This window comes from Talaromyces atroroseus (genome assembly GCF_001907595.1).
Source record: "Talaromyces atroroseus strain IBT 11181 chromosome Unknown scaffold_2, whole genome shotgun sequence".
In the NCBI taxonomy this organism is placed as follows: Eukaryota; Fungi; Ascomycota; class Eurotiomycetes; order Eurotiales; family Trichocomaceae; genus Talaromyces; species Talaromyces atroroseus.
The window spans coordinates 999281-1020803 of NW_017971434.1; the positions used below are offsets into that span (position 1 = coordinate 999281).

At 47.9% G+C, this 21523-nt stretch overlaps 8 protein-coding genes across 8 annotated transcripts; 5 read left to right on the plus strand and 3 right to left on the minus strand.

The window, feature by feature from the left end:
* Positions 1-1290: 1290 nt before the first annotated feature.
* On the plus strand, positions 1291-3270 carry UA08_02486 (hypothetical protein; the record flags this gene model as incomplete). Its single annotated transcript, XM_020264533.1, has 1 exon — positions 1291-3270. The coding sequence occupies one exon, from the start codon at positions 1291-1293 to the stop codon at positions 3268-3270; it is 1980 nt and encodes a 659-aa protein (XP_020121948.1).
* Positions 3271-3718: 448 nt separating this feature from the next.
* On the plus strand, positions 3719-5113 carry UA08_02487 (hypothetical protein; the record flags this gene model as incomplete). The annotated part of the gene is made up of 1 exon (XM_020264534.1): positions 3719-5113. The coding sequence occupies one exon, from the start codon at positions 3719-3721 to the stop codon at positions 5111-5113; it is 1395 nt and encodes a 464-aa protein (XP_020121947.1).
* Positions 5114-6298: 1185 nt separating this feature from the next.
* UA08_02488 (hypothetical protein) lies at positions 6299-7590 on the plus strand (the record flags this gene model as incomplete). Its single annotated transcript, XM_020264535.1, has 2 exons — positions 6299-6831; positions 6999-7590. The coding sequence occupies 2 exons, from the start codon at positions 6299-6301 to the stop codon at positions 7588-7590; spliced, it is 1125 nt and encodes a 374-aa protein (XP_020121946.1).
* A 387-nt stretch (positions 7591-7977) lies between these two features.
* On the minus strand, positions 7978-9605 carry UA08_02489 (hypothetical protein; the record flags this gene model as incomplete). The annotated part of the gene is made up of 4 exons (XM_020264536.1): positions 7978-8056; positions 8155-8713; positions 8773-9187; positions 9576-9605. The coding sequence occupies 4 exons, from the start codon at positions 9603-9605 to the stop codon at positions 7978-7980; spliced, it is 1083 nt and encodes a 360-aa protein (XP_020121945.1).
* A 103-nt stretch (positions 9606-9708) lies between these two features.
* UA08_02490 (hypothetical protein) lies at positions 9709-10434 on the minus strand (the record flags this gene model as incomplete). The annotated part of the gene is made up of 1 exon (XM_020264538.1): positions 9709-10434. One exon carries the CDS (start codon positions 10432-10434, stop codon positions 9709-9711), a length of 726 nt encoding a protein of 241 aa, XP_020121944.1.
* Positions 10435-11180: 746 nt separating this feature from the next.
* On the minus strand, positions 11181-12446 carry UA08_02491 (hypothetical protein; the record flags this gene model as incomplete). Its single annotated transcript, XM_020264539.1, has 4 exons — positions 11181-11216; positions 11292-11879; positions 11950-12131; positions 12200-12446. 4 exons carry the CDS (start codon positions 12444-12446, stop codon positions 11181-11183), a joined length of 1053 nt encoding a protein of 350 aa, XP_020122401.1.
* A 1072-nt stretch (positions 12447-13518) lies between these two features.
* UA08_02492 (hypothetical protein) lies at positions 13519-14550 on the plus strand (the record flags this gene model as incomplete). Its single annotated transcript, XM_020264540.1, has 4 exons — positions 13519-13748; positions 13815-14193; positions 14255-14281; positions 14371-14550. 4 exons carry the CDS (start codon positions 13519-13521, stop codon positions 14548-14550), a joined length of 816 nt encoding a protein of 271 aa, XP_020122402.1.
* A 662-nt stretch (positions 14551-15212) lies between these two features.
* Positions 15213-21289, plus strand: UA08_02493 (hypothetical protein; the record flags this gene model as incomplete). The annotated part of the gene is made up of 5 exons (XM_020264541.1): positions 15213-15235; positions 15297-17709; positions 17966-17980; positions 18095-20215; positions 20270-21289. 5 exons carry the CDS (start codon positions 15213-15215, stop codon positions 21287-21289), a joined length of 5592 nt encoding a protein of 1863 aa, XP_020122403.1.
* Between the last annotated feature and the right edge of the window lie 234 nt (positions 21290-21523).

Sequence of the window (21523 nt, forward strand, 5' to 3'; positions counted from 1 at the left end):
ATTGATCAGAGCAAGCAAGCGATGCGATGTGCAATATGATCCTTTGGACTTAGCCAGACACTAAAGGCGGAATGGAATGCACACGGGCCCGCCGCCACTCGCCAACCAGCGGCCCTTTTGGGGTCTCCCCGAAGATATGCCGTTCTTTCTTTCTTTCTTTCTTTCTTTTTCGTCGTCTTCTTTTTCAGCAGCAAACACTTACAGTCATATGCGATGAGCGCACCGTCTTATGTGAGAGTGTACATACCCCGGCAATATACTGTACAGTCGGTCTACAGTTGAAGCGAAGCACCGGTATATTGCTATCTTCACAGACAGACAACGCCCCACTGCAAGCGGCCTAGCAAATTAATTAGCCATGGTCCTTGGATGATGGCGCACTGTGCCACTACGCACCACGCTATCTTCTCCAGAACCGTTATCTTCGCTCTCCTTGCAGTGGCAACTTGAACGATGTGTCGGCGTTGCATCCCTTGTCCCGTGTCCATTGTCCAATGCCCGTCTATGCGAAAAGAATGCGGTGTCACGACAGAGTGCCTTGCAGCTTTCTATCAGAATGGCGCAAGACGTAGACTTTAGGCCTAACCAAGGCTTAGATAGCATCCATCATTTCCACCACGTTGCAATTCCCCACACGTGGAGCCTCGAGATGTCTCGCAACGCTTAGCTTTGGCCTAGCCGTAGAGGTTTGATAACACAATCTGGAGAACGGAGCAGCGTCATACCCCTGATTCTTGCAGCCGCGTAATCTCGACTTGCAAGATGCGCGACATTGTAGGGATCCTGTAGATGGAATGGCGAGCGAGGAGGGTTGCAAGAATAATGCGGAGGGGAGTGGAAGTGTCCAAGGCTGCTTCGTTGGGTGTGCTCCTGCCCTGTCTGTATGTATGTACCTTAGGTAGTGCCTTCCTTCCTCAGCTTACTACGGCATCTGTTCACGTGCACCAAAAGAATAATTCCATCGTCATTTCCTCACTGTCCTAATGCCATATCACACTGCTATAACATCGATTAATTTCACACCGTCTCGTAGTAGATTTGACTACATCGTTCGTGCAAACAATTATGACGTCGTGCCCAGGCAAGGTTTTATCCAGGGAAATGCCAGACGATTCTCGACGCTGACGACATATAGACAGACGCATTCAATTCAATCTAGTTTCAGCCACTTCAGAATCTGTCTACGCTCGCCATGGGTCTCCATCTTTCGCGCTGGAGAATTTGCTACGCATCCCGCGGGTCTGTCGAATATTTATTTCATCGGAGTTTTGTGCATAAAGTACCTTGGCTATGAATGACCCTGGGTTTGACCCCGTCATCGCCGAAACGGCGAATGAACTCGAAACCAGAACACGGAGCGGGTCCAAGAAACCAGATGGGAGAGAATCCGACGCATACATACATTGGGCATCCGCGGACAGACAGCTGGACCAGTTTCTGCAGCCCGCAACATGGTGGTATGCCAGCACTGAGATTCCGCTGATAGCGGCAACCTTTGGTCCCATGGCCAATGCCTTCAGCGTATGCTCCCTCGCACAAAAATGGACGGAGGTCGTTACCTCTGGGGAAGCCCCTTATGCTGGAAAGGATCTCGCCGACCCGGCTTGGGAGATAGCTATTAACGCCGTCTCGCTTGCTGCAGCGCTCTTTTCCAATCTGTGCTTGTTGCTGACCATGGCGCAAAAATTTTCTTTCGACATTGCGCTCCCTATCGTCATTCTCGGTTGGTATACGGCTTCAGTGCTACTGATTGTCATCCTCTCCATCGCTGCTCATCAGGTGCAGTCGCCAGGGAATGCAAGCCTGGGAATGCAGATGACAGAAGCGTATTACTATGGATGTATTGCTGCTGGTCTTTACTTCATCCTTGCCAATCTCTTGATAATCACAGCGTACGGAGCTGTGAAAGGCCATTATAGTCGAAAGTTTGACCTCAGCCAGAGCCAGAGGACTCTGATGATACAAACTGTCGGTTTCTTGGTTTATATACTTGCAGGATCGGCCGTATACTCACATATTGAAGGCTGGACTTTCTGCGACGCAGTGTGGTGGTCAGATTTTACAATACTTACTATCGGTATCGGCTATCCTGCTCCAACCACACATCTGGGCCGCGGCCTTTTGTTTCCGTATGCATTCGGCGGTGTTATGATAATTGGTATTGTGATTGGGTCTATCAGATCCCTTGTCTTAGAACGAGGGAAGAACAAAATGAGGAGTAGACTGCTTGAAAAGACCCGCAGCGCATTTACTCAAGTAATGGTCCAGTCAGAAGACCCCCGCAGCAGCAGTGGCTCTGGTGTGCTCAGACTCCTTCCAGTCCTTGGAGGCGATACGGAGCTAAACCGTGAGGAACTTGCAAAACAAGAGTTCTATGCAATGCGCAAAGTAAGGCAACTTGCTCATATGGACCATCGTTGGTTGTCTCTATTCACTTCCGGGGTGGCTGTCGGGATTCTATGGTTCATTGGAGCTGTCATCTTTGAGTATGCAGAGTCCACCCAGCAGTGGTCTTATTTCGAGTCGTTGTACTATACATTTACTAGTCTGCTAACAATCGGCTACGGTGACATATATAATATCTCAAATTGGGGACGAGCATTCTTCGTATTTTGGTCTCTACTTGCCGTGCCGGCTATGACGATTTTCATCTCGAATCTAGGCGACACTTTCATTCGCCAATTCCGAGACTTTGCAAACTTGATTGGTGAACTGACGCTATTACCTAGAGACATGGGATACCGTGAGCGCTTTAGACAAGTTTTCCATGCCGAACTATGGCCTTTCACTCTAAGTAGCCTTAAGTCTACATCCAAGAGGGGAAACATCAATGAAGGTTTTAGCACACCGATTGCACGAGGTGAAGAAGCGCTTGAGGATGAACAGCTCAGGGAAGAACAAGGGGCAGGGAAACGCGGAGATGTGGTTTGCGAGAATATTTACCTTCACCAATATCTTCTAATGAAAGAGCTACGAGAAATGGTCAAATGGATGAACACAACTCCTGCGAAAGAATTCGATTATGATGAATGGGTTTACTTTTTGAAACTTTTGGGAGAAGACAAAGCTGTCGAAAATGTTACTTCCGAGGGCCATGCCAACGGCGGAAATAACAGACCTAAATGGAGCTGGATCAGCCATCGAAGTCCACTCCTGGGTGACAAGCCAGAAGCTGAGTGGCTACTCGAAGCATTTGCGGATAAGCTCGAGCGAGAACTGCGTCAACTTAGCGATAAGTATCGCGAAAGGGGTAGAAACAACAAAGAATGAAAATTTATATTACGTGGATTTGCCTGTTGTTATACAAATAGAATAATCCGATAATGGACAAAGGCATTGTCAACCCATCTCCTCCATGAATCTATCCTGAGTAGTCATCTTGGTCTGGCCATAGAGAAAACATGAGATAAAAGCCTGCACGATGGAATCATATCTCTGAGGCCAACCTTGACTCACTATGTCTTATATGAGTACTCATGGCGCAATACTCATGCAGTCAAAAATGTTTCTTTCTTGTACTGTCTATCTTTCTGATTGCTACTTTCTCTATTTTTTTCTTATTTTTTTTTTTTTACACTTTCTGTATTATGTTAAGGGTTCATACTAGACTTCCCTAACCTATCTCATGTAATCGGTTTTCGAAAAAGATGACACATATCTAACAGCGAACCCTCATGGCTTGATTGACTCAACTTACGAGCGGACAGTACGACTCACGATGAAAACGATGACTATGGATATTAAGGCCTCTTCTCCTTTTCCTTCGCAACGTTTCAACAACTCAGCTCGAAAGAGAACACAACATCATATCCACCTTTTGTTTAAACTTCTGCTTTTTCTGGGCATAGCAGCGCTTAATCGCTTGGGAATAACAACCGCTGGATTGGGCGTGGGCGTCCTTGGAGATCTTGTCTTGATTAGTACGGTTGTTCAGGTCACAAAAACACTTCCCCCGGGAGTTCCAGCACCAACACTGACTGAAGGAGACGCGGCAGACCCTACTGGATCACCTTCAAGTGAACAGCAACAACAACAACAACAACATCAGGCCGAGCCTCCTCAACAGACAGCACCGGGTGTTACTAGCGCGGAAGCTGAAGCAATTGCTACCGCTGCTTCAGAAAGCAACAGTCTTTCTTCTTTCCATTCCACTTTTAGCACTGCTGCTGCTACTACTCTGTCAGGTACAGCCACAGCAACGGCGACAACCGCCGCGATTCAGGGATCCGACTCATCAAAAGCCCTAGGCCTGCACAAGCTTCCTACTTACGCGATTGTGGCCATAGCTTGCTCTGCAATAGCCTTTATTGCAATTCTCGCGATAACATTTCTCTGCCTTGTAAGACGACGACGACGATCACGCAACGCAGATATGGCTGGGTTAAAAAGAAGGGGCGCTATCAAGAAGGGTGACGGCTCCAGTGATCTGGACTCTCTGAGAGGAAGGAGTTTTGGTAGGCCTAAGAGCTTTTCTTATGCTGAGAAACGCGATATACCTTCTCGGCCGTCGCCTGGCAGCGAACAAGTGCGATTTTCAATGGGTGCTCCGGCCCAGGTTTGGCCTTCAGATCCTACTAGAAGAGGATCGCTTAAACCTGGCCTCTATCAGCAGTCTGGGAACCAAGGTCGTGGGTTGCCACGAACCGAGATACCGAGGAACCTGGAGAGTGTCATGACGCCTGTGGAAAGAGGAATCGGGCCCTTGCAAATTGAAAAGGTTAGGTTTCCTGGTACCCCCATGGAAAGCGACGAAAAAGTCCATGAGTTCCTCAATGGGGACATCACATCCAATGATTCCTCTTCGATTTATTCAAAGTCAGTGGGAGGCAGATACTCTGCGATATCTACTATAACCAACCTTGAAAAGACAGTACAAGGAAGCAAACGCTTGACAAGAGATGATGCTGCTAAAATCGTCCTTGAGAAGACAGTACAAGATATTAAACGCTCGACAAGGATTGAGGATTATGGAACAGTGCAAAAGGGGAAAAAGAAGTCGGTCACGATCGTTACTCCTGAATATCACTCCCAGCATAACTGGCTCAAGGCTGAATATTGCTCCCAGGATGATAGACTCACTCCTGAAGATTACTCCCGGAATGGTTGGCTCTAGATGTTGACTTTCTGTTCGTCAACTTTTGTTCAAAGTGGGCGGTCGTTATGGGAAATAGGGTCACAAAAGCTGAGATGTTGTGTCCGACGACACTATTTTGAGTGACTCATTTTCATTCATTCATCTATCTATTCTTACTTTTTACTTACGATGGCGGTTCTCTGGTATAATCTCAATCAGCATAGCTTGCTTTACTTTATATACCTCTGCTGGCCGCTTCGGTTTTAGCTACTGTTTTCTTTTCTTGTCCATGTCTGTTAGATATTGTTCGCCCCTTGATATAATAATTAATCAAATACCTATACTTTACATAACTTGGGAATGTTTATAATCCGACTAACACATGCTGTAAGTTGTAATTGACAACCTTATGGATGATGCCCATGCATGGCACCGCAGCTATGATGTGGCGGGGTGTTACTGATCAGCCAGTCAAACATAATCAAGCTGATATACATATATCCAAGGTATCGTCTATCTATCGCGTACATAATGGACACTGGTTTATCGTGATTCAAGAATAAGAAGGTGAACAGATCCGGAATCCGTTGTTAGGGCTAGGGCTAGGGCTAAGCGGGAAGAATGTGCCCCTTTTTTTTTTGTAATCTACCGTCGGAAAATCGTGAATATTTCCGAGTGAGAGACTTCAAGAAAGGAATAGCCCGGTGTTTATATTTGCTTTTTCCAATTTTCAGACAAAGAAATGAGTCGGGCACTAATGGAGACTAATTTTGCGATACGTGCAATACGACCTACACTACTATGTGCGGTGCCATCATGATTCATGCTGAAGGACCGAGAGTGACTGCCTGATTGAATCTAGTCTTCCACGAGAGTATTCTCGCTGCATTAGATTTCAGGCTAGCATAGTTAGATCGAAAAAGGGTCCAGGGGTCTACGCGGATTGATCCAATGATGGCTCTAGGTCTAGAAATTAGCGGGCAAACTAGATTCTACTGAACCAGACTACGGAGTAAAGGGCGTATGAATACCAACTTAGCCTATGCATTAGTATTGATTGCACCCCCGATCCTGGCCACACACGAACGCCCGGTTGTTGCTGATGATTTTGCGTTTGCATGCTGGTGAACGCCGTGCAAGTAAAGGCCAGAGACGGTAGTCGTGGGTGAAGCTGGTTTTCAGCGGCAGCTCACGAGTCATACGAGGAGGAGAAATAGTGACAGAATGGCCAGCGCGACAGTTGCGACTGCAACTACAACTATATTAGTTACAGCTACAGCTACATCTTCGAATTCGGTTTCAGCAACTGCGTCGATAATCTCGCCAACAACAACAATCACCGAAGCATCAACACCAGAATACCTTCTCGGCCCACTGACTACACAGTTCACCGCGCCCATTCAGTGCAGTCAGGCATATTGGCTGTCCAACAGTGCACAGTATCATGACCCCTATCTAGGTCAAACCTGTGCAAGTGTTGATGGACAAATCACCTACATCCAGGACAACAACTGTCTCCCTCCAGTAACCAAATCCGAGATCATCGCAAGCTTGGTCGGCGCCTCGTCAGTTTTGAGCACCAGCTATGATTATATTGGCTACTACTCCCCGGGCATTTCATGTCCCGCTGGATATGCGACAGCCTGTGCGGCGCAGGCAGGGTCGAATGGAGTTCAGTCTACGTTGTCCGGCTTTGAAAGCTTCGGCTTTGTACACACACCGAGTGCTTATGAGACGGCGATGGGGTGTTGTCCAACGTAGGATATGGCTTCCTCTAGTTCTTCTCTTTACAAGATAAGGCTAACCGATAGATGATGGGAAGGGGATACGGATGCGTATACCTTGCGTCTACTCAGTTGTGTCAGCAAGTAATCCCTGCCACCACGCAGCAGCTCCTGATCACCTGTGTAAATGTCACAAACAGTGCTTCATCGTCATCAACACTGTTGCCTCTCCCCACGATCTTCACCGCGTCGACCACGCTTCGTTCAACAGTTATTACAGAAATGTTCAACTTCACAACCCTATCCATGATTGCAACCATGGTCCAGCTCAAATTCCAGGCGACCGATCTTCCCTCCGCTTCTTCTTCATCGTCGTCATCGTCATCGTCATTATCCACTGCAACAGGCACATCTTCAGGCAGTCAAAATCACAAAACAACAACAATTGCTGTCGCCGTCGTCATCCCGTGTGTAGCGGTACTCATTGCAGCAGGGCTGGCATGGCTCTGGTATCGACGAAGGGCTAAGAAACGGTATCAAGCCGCACAGTCAACCGAACCCTCGAACCCGTATTATCGCGCAAGCAATGTACCCACCGAAATCGCGGGGGACTCATCTCGGTTTGAGATGGACGGCACGATAGCCCATGAGATGGCTGGTACAGAGCCGAAGAAGGCGCCGCATGAGATGTATGCCGGTGATGAGATACCGCGGTATCGTGATGATGGCAGTAATGATGATCCCAAAGAGGCAGCGCATGATAATGTACATAGGACAGAGATATCCGCGTAATAACATACTAGAACTACTAGATATACTTAATCACGATGAAAGCCTGCATTAACCATTCAATGAGTCGCATTTCTAGCTAAGGATTACTCTTCGACTGCTCAAATCTTGTTCTACCATTTTATTCTCCAATTCCACCCTTTCACTCTAACCCTAACCCACAGCAGAGCGAGGAAAGCAGCTGCATAGCTGAGCCCCGCGAAAAGCGCAACTCCCCAATACCTCTCTCTCCCTGCAGCGTGCACTGCATTGAGCAAACTGCCAGCAATAGGGATACTCGCCAGCACGCCAAACGCCACGACTGTATAGGAACTGGCATAATACCTCCCATAGTCTTTCGTCTCGCACAGCTGGCCCAGACAGATCGGCGTCAGGCTAACATTTGACCCGCTACAGAACCCGAATAGCAATATAAACGCCATCAGGAGTGCGTAGCTGTTGGGCTTTAAATCTGGCACGACAATATCGACTAACCAGAAACACAGAACAGACACCATGCAGAGCAACAGCGAGATAATCATGGTATTATACCGCCCAAACCGATCTGCCAGGTCACCCGCCACATACCGACCAATGCACGAAGCAGCATTTAGAATAGCAAGAAGCTGATACGCAAACGCCGCCGAGCCCGACAAGACCTCCTCATGCGACAACTGCTGTCGGTCGATGTAGTAACTCGGTATATACGTAATAGGTATAAAGTACGCCAGATCAATCAACAGGACGGCCAGGGTAGTAACAGCCATTGCCCCGGTTCCATCCACAAATATCCTAGGATCCGGCAATGCATCTCGCCAATTGGGAGTAGCCCTAGCCCCGATGTCAGACACAGGCCGTAGCAGTAGTGGTAGTCGACTTCGGCAAAATGCCACGCTGACAGCACAGAGCACGAGCAGGACAAACCCGAGAATGCGGATGGACCATCCCCAGCCCACCTGGGGCAGAAGCGATTGGATCATAAGTGGGAAGAGAACGCCGCCGAATCCGCTGCCTATGAATGCTATGCCGCTGGCAAGACCGCGGCGTTTCAGGAACCAGTGCGCTACGCATCCCATGGATGGGGTGATGATGAGCGATGAGCCGATGCCGGTTAGGACAGAGAAGGACAGGACGATCTGGTAGTATTCTATGCAATCCTGTTAGTCTGCATGTAATGCAGCGGCCCTTTAGCATGGCCTTGCTTACTTGTACAGACGCTGAGAGCGAACATGCCAACAAGCGTACAAACCGAGCCTGCGACAATGAGTGCACGCGGCCCCATCGCATCAAAGGTCGGTCCAATCTGCACGCCGCAGATCCAGGTTACGAATGCGTAGATTGAGAACATCCAGCCGAGGGTAGACGAGCCGTCTTCTGGTAAGAGCACCTTTGAGATGACAACCTCGAATACGCCGGTTGTGTTGTAGATGCCCAGCGAGGCGGTTAGGCCACACCATGCGCCTAACACGACCAGCCAGGCGTCTCGGCCGCCTTCGGGATAGGAAGCTGTGCATCTAGTGTCAAGGCTTTGGGTCTCTAAGTCGGTGGTTGCGAGTTGAGAAGAGTCTGGAGAGTGTTTGCTCTCGGCGGACATTTTGCTACTATTTGCCGTAGACGGTGCCTACAGGAAAGAGTATGGATTCTCTAGCGTGCGATACAATCCAAGAGAGAAGCAATCAACCCTTTCAATTAGGTTGAATGATATCTTCCTTGCACACTTCAATCTCAGTACAGCTATGAACCAAGCTGTGTACTCAAAGTGGCCAATCATAGGCCACCGCTGTCCGATGGAGCTTTTCGCTTATGTGCCTGAGTATCAGAGAAGATGACCCTGATATCACCATTATGCGGAATAATGATACGTTATATTATGTTCAAGTGTGGTGATTGGATATTCACCTGTTCTAATGCTGTCTAGATATCTCTACCACTGTACGGGTGTAGGTGTAGGGTTCAGAATTTAGCCCTAATGAATGGTTCCAGGTTTGATCCACATATCACTCACTTACAGCCAGCTGAGTCGCACATAGATTATACATTATGTACCTAGGTACCTAGATATTAAAGCAGCAAAGTGCAAGTTGCTCATTTGAACATATATATATATATATATATATATATATATATATTATAAGAATTATATCAAACGGCGCACTCAATCACTCTATCATTCACAAACTCTTCAGCCCAGAACCACTCATCAAAATCAAAATTCAAGTCCAGCGCCTCTTCACCATTCTGCATACCAGAAGTCTCTACTAGGCCTCCATCTAGAATCTGAGGCGCTAGAGCGGGATTTCGGGCTGATTTAGGAGTATCATGAAAAGATCGATCCAACGCATTTCCACTCTTGCCTACCTCTGTTTCTCCTCCCTCCTCTCTCTCAAACTCCATCATATACGTCCCAATCGTAACCCCCATCCTCTTCTTGAACACGCGGCAAAGATAACTCGGCGTAACCCCGACTTCGTGAGCCAAGTCCTTCAAGCTGCGCTTCATCATCGTCAATTCATCATTCCCTCTGTTATTGTTATTGTTATCATCATAAGAGTCTCTCTCGACCCGCACAAGCGCTATAACCCGTGAAACAATCTCCTCCGCAACCCCGACAAAGCCCGCGTTGTCAGGTCGACAGCGCTTGCAGGGCCGAAAGCCGTCGCGGCGCGCTTGCTCTTGTGTGTCATAGAAGACGACATTGGCTCGTCGAGCGAGGCGCGCAGGACACGTGGGGCGGCAGTATATTTTTGTGGACTTGACGCCATAGAGAAAAGAGGAGTGAGATGATGGATCGCGATGGGTGAGGGCCAACCAGCGGGAGTGCGGGGTTTGGAATAGCTGATTGCGGCCGGTTAAGGGGTTTGTATGCATGTTGTAGAGATATCTCTTGTTTGGGTCGGGGGGGGGTAGGAGGAGAAACAGAGCAATTATTGGTTTCGTAGTGCGATTATATAGCTAGGTAAGTTGATGATGTGAAGAAGCTCCATGAGGAAGTCTGGTCGAGGACGGTCTGCTTACGTCAGTCCTTACTATCCACTTAGAAGATTTACTACTACCTATTGGTATATTCGGATATATCGATCAAAATACTCAAGACAGATTGTATGTTCGCTCCCTTTCAAGTCAGACGGTCCAGCCATCTAACAGATATTATGACGGGAGGAATATCTATATATTCCACGTCTAAGAAGTAACAAGCTTGCAGACATCCATCCCATTCCAACGCATATCCCAGGCAAATAAAAAGGGAGAAGAATGAAGAGAAAAGAAATATAAAAAGGTAAGTTGGGCAAAGGTGTGAATGCAATAAAATAGAATCGAAGAATAGAAGTGTAGAAGGGTGAAGGAAGAAAAGGAAGCAAGGGGAAAGGACAGACTTTCCTTCCTCGATCGATCGATATGATAAGAAGAAAATAGAGTCATTGTCATGGGGGTCATGGAGGGAGGAGGAAACAAAAGAAATAGCGGTATTAGAGTACATATCGGTAAAGACGCACATGATATCTACAAGCGATGGGAAGACGCCACGAGGATGATCGGATATTTATTTGAAAGGAAATCAACGGCAGTCAAGAATAATCACGGAGACATTGATGATTTGGCCCGAAACGAATGACTTAGCCGGATATCAGGACCCAAAGAAGGAAGAAAATCTGCATCAGATCGGTCAGTAACCCTTTCTCCACGCGATATCAACAGCAAAATATAAAAAATGGTCAAAACCATACCATCAAAACACCAAACATCTTCGCAATAAGCCATCTATTGCCACTCATTCGTGTCCAATACTTCATCAACTCGCGCTGCGCACCCTCGACATTATCAACGACGTCTTCCGTGTTTGCGTCGATGCGCTGAATCATTTCCGATTGCTCGCTAACCATTGTCGCTAACTGGCCAAATATGCCGCCCAGCTCATTGATAGTTCGTTCAATGGCTTCGATGGCTTCTCCACGAGCTTGAATGTATGTGTTGTTTGGCTGTGCTTCTTCCATCATCAGGAGTTGCTGGTCGGACGTGCCACGGCTAGAACCGGCTTGGCCAAGGACAGAAGAAGACGACGGTTCGAGGGTGAGAAGGTCTGAAGAGTTACCGCCATTGCGGAAGCCCGGTTGGGGTGTTCTGCTACGTGGAGCATTATAGAGAGGCGAGTCGGATCGCTGAGGGTCGAATTGCGTGTGACTCTTGGATGAAACGGAAGACACAAAGTTTTCTGTGCGCGAGCGTGATGCTTGAATATTTTTGGTGCGGACTTCCAAGACTTCTTTAAAATTGGCGCCTACGTCGGCCAGCTTGCCTTGCAGCATAACGACGACCTGAAACACGTCTGTTAGTAGATTGTTCTCGACATGTATTGTCTACTTTTGAATTGTGGTCTTCTCATACATTGTCATTATGTTCACCCTCCTGATCCGTTTTGTTTCGGCTTGCTCGAGGGTGCTGCGATAATGTAAGGGCCTGCAGCTGTGCAATCTGAGAATTCAATGAAGCCAGGTCTTGCTTAATGACGTATGTCAACTCGGAGATTTCGACGGGTCTGTCATCAAAGAGTGTTTTCCGTTTGGCCACTGATATCGCATTAGCTATTTCCCATCATATCACCACACGGGATGTCTGCGTTGCAAGCATCACTTACACTCTGCCAGTCGCTGCAATTTCGCAGTTGTACCTGTGATGCCCCGACCAATCTCAACGGCTCTCCTGGCGAACTCGGACCTTCTCTTTCCAGCGCCCTCTGGGCTCGCATCAGCCTGGCGGCGTTGTGAATCTGAAAGCAATGCTTGGCGTTGGGCGCCGACTTTGTTCGAGGCCATTCGCTTCTGAGCCTGTCCGAGGATGGACCGGAACTCGGTCGTCCGGTCTTGTATCGAGGCCATCGTCATGTTGGCGGATGATATAGTTGTTCTATTATATGTACAAAAGATGGTATGGCGTCTGTTAGTGCTGAGACTGCGCCGGAAGGTGATGGTAGAATGTGGTTGTCAAGGGAGGCGATGGACTTGAGGCGCAGCAAATCGCACAGGACGTGTGGCTTCGACGCGAATTCGCGGTGATGTGCGATTGATTTATGATGTAGCTTTTCGACCGGTAAGTCAGTTATCCATGGGCCCCAGCTTGTGACTGTCCAAGGCGGCAAGGATAGAGAGGGTCGAGACGAGAAGACAGTGACAGCGTGCTGCGTAGCAAGTGCTGGCTTGATGGCCAAATGCCGAAAGCGGTTTAGTGCAAGTCCCCTGTCACGTTTCAGCGTTTTCTCCGGGCTGAATCACATGGGCGCTAAGCCCAAATCAGGATCTCGTATTGATTGGTTGTAGGCGCTTGTATTTAAGAGATGCAAAAGCCTGGTTAAATACGAAATTAATACACCAGCCACTAGATGATTGACAGACAGAAATGCAAAATATGCTCTAAAAACGCGCTTTGAAATGTAAGATTTTCTTGACTTGGGCAACCCGTCATAAAGTTAGGAGTCGCATGTATATATTAATTAGCATGCTGTTGAATAGAAACATTCGCGAATTGTATAAGATTAAATGTAATCACAAGCATGATCCTATACAGTCCGCTAAGTAAAGTCCTTCATATTTCATATTATTATATTACATAGTGGTAATGCTGAATTTCTAGCGACTTCGATGTTGATCTGGCGACTCTCAGCTCGGGTATAGCACAATGCGTCATTGACGATTGAACTCAATCCCCGAATTTTCTTTTTTTTTTTTTTTTTTGGCAAGCAACCATTTACATGTACACCAGTCTATTTCAAGTTCAGTACAACACATCATTTCAATTAAAAAGTCCACTGTGCTCTCTCTCGCTGTCTTTCCGAACGCCGTGGACGGTGGGGTAGAAGGTTATCGCCAATCTTATGACTCTTATCAGAATCTTCCAGGAAACCGCCCCAATTCTTCTCAAAGCACCCATGGCCATTTGCCCATTCACTATTCTATCCCCATGAACCAGGACTCGTCTTCTGCCCAGGCTGGGTCGCGAGTCAATGGTACCGCGAAGCCATCCTCCGCGTCCGACGCACCACCCCGCACTCTAGAACAAGTAGCCGTCGAACTGCGGCGCAAGGTTGTCGACTTACTACAACTACAGACGAATGATGAGCTGTTACAGAATCTCCAAAAGCAGGTCCGGATTTCTTTAGAAGTTATAGAGGAGTCATTTAAGCGATACCGGTATGTGCATCAACCGAGATAGCTGCGCATGGGCTAACAACAACACCCTGACCTCACAAAATCCAGACCCGACGAGTTATCGCTTTCATATAATGGCGGCAAGGATTGCCTGGTCTTACTGGTTTTGATCCTGGCTTGCTTGCCTTCTTCAACATCAACTTTTTCGCGTTTCCCAGAACATCTCCAATCTATATTTATCATTCCGTACGACTCATTCCCGGAGGTCGAGGAGTTTGTTGCGACTTCCGCCAGAGAATATTTCCTCGAGCTTTCACGTTATGTCCTTCCCATGCGGCCCGCGCTCGATGCATATCTAGACGAGAAGCCGAATATTAAAGCCATTTGGATTGGCACGAGACGCGTAGACCCGAACGGCGGCCATCTTACGCATTTCGATTATACAGACAAAGATTGGCCTCAGTTCATGCGAATACACCCAGTTATTGTGAGTATTGCGATTTCATCCGGTCTTGGAGTATGCTTCTCGGCTAATCTTCTCTTACCAGGACTGGCACTACGCGGAGATCTGGGCAGTAAGTTATCCAGCCGTTGCGGTCGTCATTCAATGATTGATGGATAGGAAGGTGCATTATGAACGGTGGTTTCGCTGACATGTCTACAGTTTATTCGATATCTCGACCTGGAATACTGCCCTTTATATGACCGAGGCTTCACGTCTCTTGGAGGGGTTGGTGATACGCAACCGAATCCTGCACTTGCAGTTGAGAATGACCCATCCCGCTTTCGGCCGGCTTACGAGCTCAAAGAGGATAACGAGGAGCGCCTGGGTAGGGACCGGTAGTTGGAAAGATATAGACAGATAAATAAACGCTGCAGGCATTGGTCATCAGCCATTTTGGGACGAGAAAGGTGTAACTATGAGTTCACCGCAGATACTGTGTATCATAAGACGTACTTCTTACAGAGTATCATATATATAATAAACAGCCATACCACTCACTGAGGGGAACAATGGTTTGTTGTGTTGTTTTGCAGCTAGATACGGTAGGACAATTGGCAGCCTGAGAAATGAGGCAAACACAAATATTGCACTAATCCGGTTACAGCCTAGCCAACCACCGGTCGGTAGTGGCGACTTCCTCAGGTCGTGCTTGCTTCTCTTCCTGCGAAAAACAAAAAGGGGAGACGATTCTTTTGTATTTACTCTCGATCATTGCCTGCCCCCCCGGTCTTCAATCGTCGCGCTCATCATATACTCGGTGTGCATTCATTGTTCTTATTTTCATGCCAAATTGGCCAGCCCGGCTGTGTTGTATGCACTTGCGCACAAGTGGAGCTTTGGATCTGCACGTTCGTTGCAGTTGTCTGACTTGTTTCACTCGCTGCCAACTATCATACGCCCTTTTCTCTTCCCCCCATATTTTTACTATGTTCATCTAAACGACAGCACAAGGCGCTCGTCGTTGTCGTTGTCGCGCATAGTTTCTCCCGGTTGAGTCCATAATGTCGGGACCCTATCGTCCAGCGTATGTTTGTAGATGTTCACACTCTATCGTCGCTGCCTACTGACGTGCTGTCACATTGCAGATATCCCGGCAATGGAAGTACAGGGAATCAACCGGTCTCTTTCAAAACCGATATCAATCGCAAAAAGACGAAGAAATGGGTTGCCGCCAAATCGTATTCCTACGACGGAGACGACTGGGGTGATGATGACGACGAGGAGGACGAACTAGAAGAAGAGGAAGAAGTTCCCCCGCTTCCAAGCACATCTCGCCTCCCATCTTCTACGGCGCATCAACCATTATACTCCGGACCAGCCCCAAGTGCGGTACCTTCTCAGTCGCCTACAAATATCTTAAACCAGAGCGTCGAGTCTCCGCGTACACAGTCGCCTACGTTTGTTCGACCTGCAGATATATGCAAACAAATGCAAGAGGGCAATGGTAGTATTCAAGGATCAACTGCTACAAATCCGGCTTCTTCAGAAGTTGCTCCGGCTTCCGCTCCTGCTCCTATAGTCGACGAATACGATCATCAGAATACGCCATCTCAACATTCAGAAGAGACTGCGCGATCGGCATCGCCATTGATAATACCCGAAGTAAAGAGGCTATCCGGCTTCGGAGAAGACTTCTTGGGTGGTACGAGTAACCCTGCACAATCTTCCCATGCTTCGGAGGCTCAAGTGGTAGATCAAGGTTCGTCTCTGCATCATAACCCATCTCTGGGCTTCACCTCTGTTGTACATCAAGCATTTGATGTGCCAGAGACGCCGAGCTCTACTGCCGGAAACTTCAGTCGTTCAAACAGTGATAGCACGTCTATCATTAGTCCAATCGTCGGCCCGTGGAAGTCCGAGACTGACAAGACGCCTACCATTACAGAAGATCCCATGGCGGAAGCATCTGCACAGGAGCCACCTTTGAATTTCAAACCTGGTCACCGGCGAGATTTAAGTATTCCATCTCCAGGAAATGGGCCGGATAGGATACCAATAGTTACCCATCCTGAAGAAAGCCAATCAACTGAAGCATCTCTATCATCACCTCGGGAAAGTCTGACTACACCAGATCACGAGTACGCTGAGTCAATGGTCGTGCCTGGGGAAGCCACTCCTCGTCCTTTGTCGAGTGTTCATGCAACTGTCGGTCGTTCAGAACTAGAGCCTACCTCAAGGGAGAATGGAATCAAGTCAAGTGAGGAGATCATTTCGCGCGGGCCGACGCCGCTACAGATCCCCGAAGAGCATGCACAAAATATCCCACAAATTGTGCCTTCACTGAGTACAGAAACTTCTCCTCAGGACTTGGAGAGCGATCGTTTGCGAAAAGAGATCATGCGGTCTTTCAGTAGTGAACATGTCTCCGCCCTTGATGCTCAGGCAGAAGCTCAGAATGGTGAATATGGGGAATATAACTCTCAAGCTAGGCAAAGCACGTATTTGCCCAGTGAATACGACAGCTACTGGAATGATCAGCAAAGCATCCCTCCGACGAACCCACTTCAACTCCGGCCTACCGCCCCACCCGCAGAACCCTCGAATCCGACAGCAAATCAGGAAACAGCTATCAATCCCAATGATCCCACGTCCGGGCAATCCGTATCTAAGCCGCGTCACACGTTGAAGAAGAGGTTTTCATGGGAAGCTTCTGATGACTCGGATGTAGAGGACGTTCTTGAGGAACCGCCAGCACCAGTTGTGCCTAGCCAGCCTGTACAACCCATATCAGGTGCGGAGACAGTGACTTCTGAAAACACAATCAGCGTTCCGCTATCTATATCAAATCAAAGTTCTGCTGAAAATACGCTCGGAGCCGAGACCGCTCTACCCATTCGGCAGTCTTCGCCTGACGTAGAAAAGGAAACTGTCGACAATCTCGAGGAACGGGATGAAAAGTCCCAGGGTGAACTAAGCTACGTCCCTCCTGTAGCAGAACCGCAAGTCTCGGCGCTTACTGAGTCAGAAGACGACTATGCACCACCGCAAACTCAGCCATTGCAACCACGTGTTGATGAATCATCACTACCTGCGTTCCGTAAGATTTTGGAGATTCCCTCTTCCAGCGAAAAAATCCGGGTATTCAACGAAACACGTGAGCAGTTTGCTGCGATTGAAAGCGGCCTGTCGGACTGGATTCGCCGCTCCAGTGAATCTCTCCCTGAACACGCAGACCTAATTCGAGCAAATGGCCGTCTGCCAGGGGGCACGCCAACTAGCGGTTTGCCTCCAAAGACCAAGTTTCCGAAATTATCGTCACTTGGAAACTTGTCTTTGCCATCTACATCTCACTCAGATGCATCTACGCCAGGTGGAATTAGCCCTACCCATGCCAGGCGGTCATCGGGTCCGCACATTACTGGTGTGATGAACAGACAGAACGTGGAGCTCAAAGGAAAAGATCTTCTCCATAGCGCTGGAGTGCTTGGTGGAAAAGCTGGTGGAGCCGCACGTGGGCTATTCGCAAAAGGCAAAAGCAAATTGCGAGGTGCTGATAAGGTAGATTGATTTTCTTTCTTTCTTTCTTTCTTTCTTTCTTTCTTTTTTTTATATCTCTTTTTGGACCGCATACTTTGGATGTTTGCTATTTTTGGATTTCTGGGCGAGTTACTTCTATATCTTTTTTATTGTTTTCTTTTCCTATGTTTTATGGTTTATCTTCTTGGTCATGTTAGCGCGTAGATGAAATTTTGGTCGGCACTGGAACGATTGTCCTCTATGTATATGTACATGCAGCTACACACAAAATGTCTAGTTATATGATTCTAATGTGGGTTTTCTACTGTAGGGAGTGTCGTCCATGTTCAGTGGTCAGCGTCGTCGGAGTTGGGCATTGGCCAGTGAGCCTGATACTCAATTGTCAGACTTAGAATTTGTTGAAAAGAAACCCGCCAGCTTGTCGCTTTCTTCTCGGTACTCTCTGCAACCTGTTCCGCGAATTCCATCTTTAAAGTTGGGGGACAGTAAGCCCTTTAGGCATTCCTTTGACGGGGAGCACGCCTTCTCAAGACAATCACGACCTTTTTCTGTTGACTTCGAAAGCAACCTGAGGTCTGTCGCCGAAGAGCGAGTACCCACGGTCAAGCCAGCCAGCCCAAGCTCTCTTCGGCGGGCAATGTCGAGATTTGACAATACAGATGATGAATATGATGTAAACGGGGAGTCTGCTTCTGCAAAAAATCGATCTTCATCTGCGATAGTTTCAAATGGTGGTTATGATAGTGACCAGGAGGACGGTTCGAAAGAGGACAAAGCGATTCATCATCCAAATAATGGTCATCGTATACTGGGAAGGTATACTTTCCTTAATGCAGACTCGGAACAAGCATCTGAGTCTAGCTTAGATCGGTATTCAAATCCTCGAGATCAGGAGCAAACTATGCCGGCCGTCTCGCCGTCTGTTATTTCATCGGAATTGTCTCCATCTCTTACACGTGGTATATCTCATTCGCGGAGCCAGGTGTCGAAATTGAGTGAAGACGGCAACAACCCGGAAGATACACCCAGGATACCCAATTCTGCTGCTACCGAGTCTGTGTCACCATCAGAGCCTAAGCCATTGGCTTCAGTAGATAAAAGTGTTAATAATCCGGTATTACCTCCACTTCCGCAAGACGGCAAACTGCGCCCTGTTGAATACAATAGCCGACGAGATTCTATCAATTCCAAGGTATCAGCTATGAGCGAAGATGAGATGGACCGTATCCGAGAAAAGTTTGACGAGGAAGGGCTTTATTCTGGACCAAGGGAATCATCACCTACACGGTCTCAAGTATCGGATATGACCGACGAGGACGACGAGGATGACGACGAATACGATGCACTGAGAGAGAAGTTAGATGAAGCTGGTTACCAAATGGATCCAGAAAAAGATGATGCATGGCAACACTTCCCTCGACCACCGACGGGTTCTCCACGACAAAATCAGCAACCAATCCGTGTGGTGAAAATGGCTCGTGTTGCAATGAATAAGCATGCATCGCAGAAGAACGAAGACGATACAAAGCGATATTCAAGATTCTCGTTCGAAGGCGAGGGCAATACACTTGCAGAGGCCATGCTTGAAAATGGGCGTGGGAAACCTGCCACTGGTTCTAATGAATCAGCAGTTGGGTTGTCGCCGTCTCAAATTCCTGTGACCATGGGCGAAGACGCACCGGATGAGCCCCCTCCGCCGTTTCCTGACCCGGAAGCCTCGTACGGAGAAGATCATAAGCAGCAAACAGAAGAAGAGAGGCCTGCGTATAATCATGCTATGCGTAGTCTATCGAATGGAGATAGCCAGCCTTTGCAATCAAATGAAGCTACGAGACCCCCAATTTACCGACCAATTCATCAGCAACCTGCTGCTGCTGCTTCTCATGATACAACTTCAAGGATTGGTCGACTGCAAGAATTACGCACGAACCGTAATTCAATTGCCTCGTCAGTCTCATCTATAAGCAGCCCGACAGTCAGCTCAAATTTGCCACGGACAGCAATATCCCCCGAACCACAGTATGCGAAACCCTCTAGTCAAACGCGTTGGGGTCAAGATCTGCAAGCACCAAAAACAACTCAACAGCGAAGTAATGTTGCCACCGCAGTTACAGATAGACTGGGTAGATCGTTATGGGCAAATGGCAGAATCTCGAATCGCGCACACGCACGAACTGTATCGGATAATCTCTCCGGCTCTGGCAGTGATACGCCCTCAATATTTTCAGGGAGACGTGAGCATAGTCTTGGAAGCAGTGATAGCATCGCTGTGCAAGCTGCCCTGTCTCGAAATGACCTTCTCCCAGAACCATCTCCGCTGCATCAAAGTAGCGATGTTGATTCGGATCATTCGTCTCACGCCAGACTGTCAACTCAATTTCGAAACAGGATGAAGTTCATGGGCAAGAAATCCAGAGATGCAGCAGCGAATGCTCAACCAGCGGAGCGAGAAGTCGAGACAAAGCCAGCCGAGAAGAAGAAAGAAAAGAACCCCGACGGCAAGAGAGGGGGATTTTCTAGATTCAGTGTAAGTGTAATGATATTATTCACTTCCTTTTTTTGTCGTACTGATTTATTTTAGGGTATTTTCAACCGTCCCGGTGCTAATCCGACAGAGAGAGAGCAACGTGCTGAGCGAAATACTCCGTCACCTCTGATTCATCAGCATGTTGATAGAACTCCGAGGCATGCTAGTCCGTCGCGGAATCCTCAGCCGGCGGTTTATAAACAGGCCACAAGCTATCAGCAAGTCCCTTCTTCTACAATATCTTACAACCAGTATCCTCCAATGCCAGAACAGAGCAAGCCATTGCCACCTCCGCCTAACGGATACTACGCCCCGGATCAGAGCTACTCGAAACAGGACTACTATACGTATTACGCCAATCCCCCTCCTGCCGCATATCAGTCGAAGCCGGCGCAATACTCATCGAACCCAACTCAATATCCATATCATCCACGGGGCCTGACTCAACCAGCAACTTCTATGCCCAGTCGATCCTACAACAACAGCAGAGCCAGGGCTTCCTCAGCCTACCCTGAAATAGAGGAGTCACGCAGTCGAGCGCGAGATCTGCGCATGCGGTCACGCAGCCCTCGCCCAAATCCAGTACGATCAATCGCACACAGCGAGAATGTAAATTACTCCGATCCAATCTACAACCTAGGCAAATTCAACGCAGTGACTGAAACGGAACGCATTGGCGACCAGTCTCTTCCGTTTCCCATTACTCTTCCAGACAATCTGTCTAATGGACAACTATCCCCTCGAAACTCGATACAACCCGAATCATATTTCTTCAATAATCGAACCGCGCAGAAGACTAATGCCGGTCTAGGCCTGCGCAATCCAGGAACTAAGGCGGCACACTTACCATCCGCTGATTCTGCTGCTGCCGCTGCTTCTCTTACGACTCGAACTCCGAAACAGAACTCAAGTCCGGATTTCTATCAGAACAGATCAGTCATCACCAAAAACACAGTTCCGATTGAACTGCCGGTTTCTCACGATGACTCTGACGAAGAGATTGTCATGTCTAGCACGGCCTATCCGGGCCAGGAATGGCAACCAGCTGGGTTTGAGCAGTGGATGTCTTATTAATCATTGACCTTTCTATGATGGTATTTATCCCTTTTTATTTTTATATTTTTTTTCGGGTCACCAAATTCATGTATAAAATCTCTTTGACGTGGAAAAGAACACACAACGCGAATACGACTGTGCGAGATACCCCTTATGCTTTTGTTTCGTTTGTTCATTTATATATATCGCAGTAGGTGTTGATACTCTATATGTTCATTCATCTATATAATCTCATATATATGATATTATTGA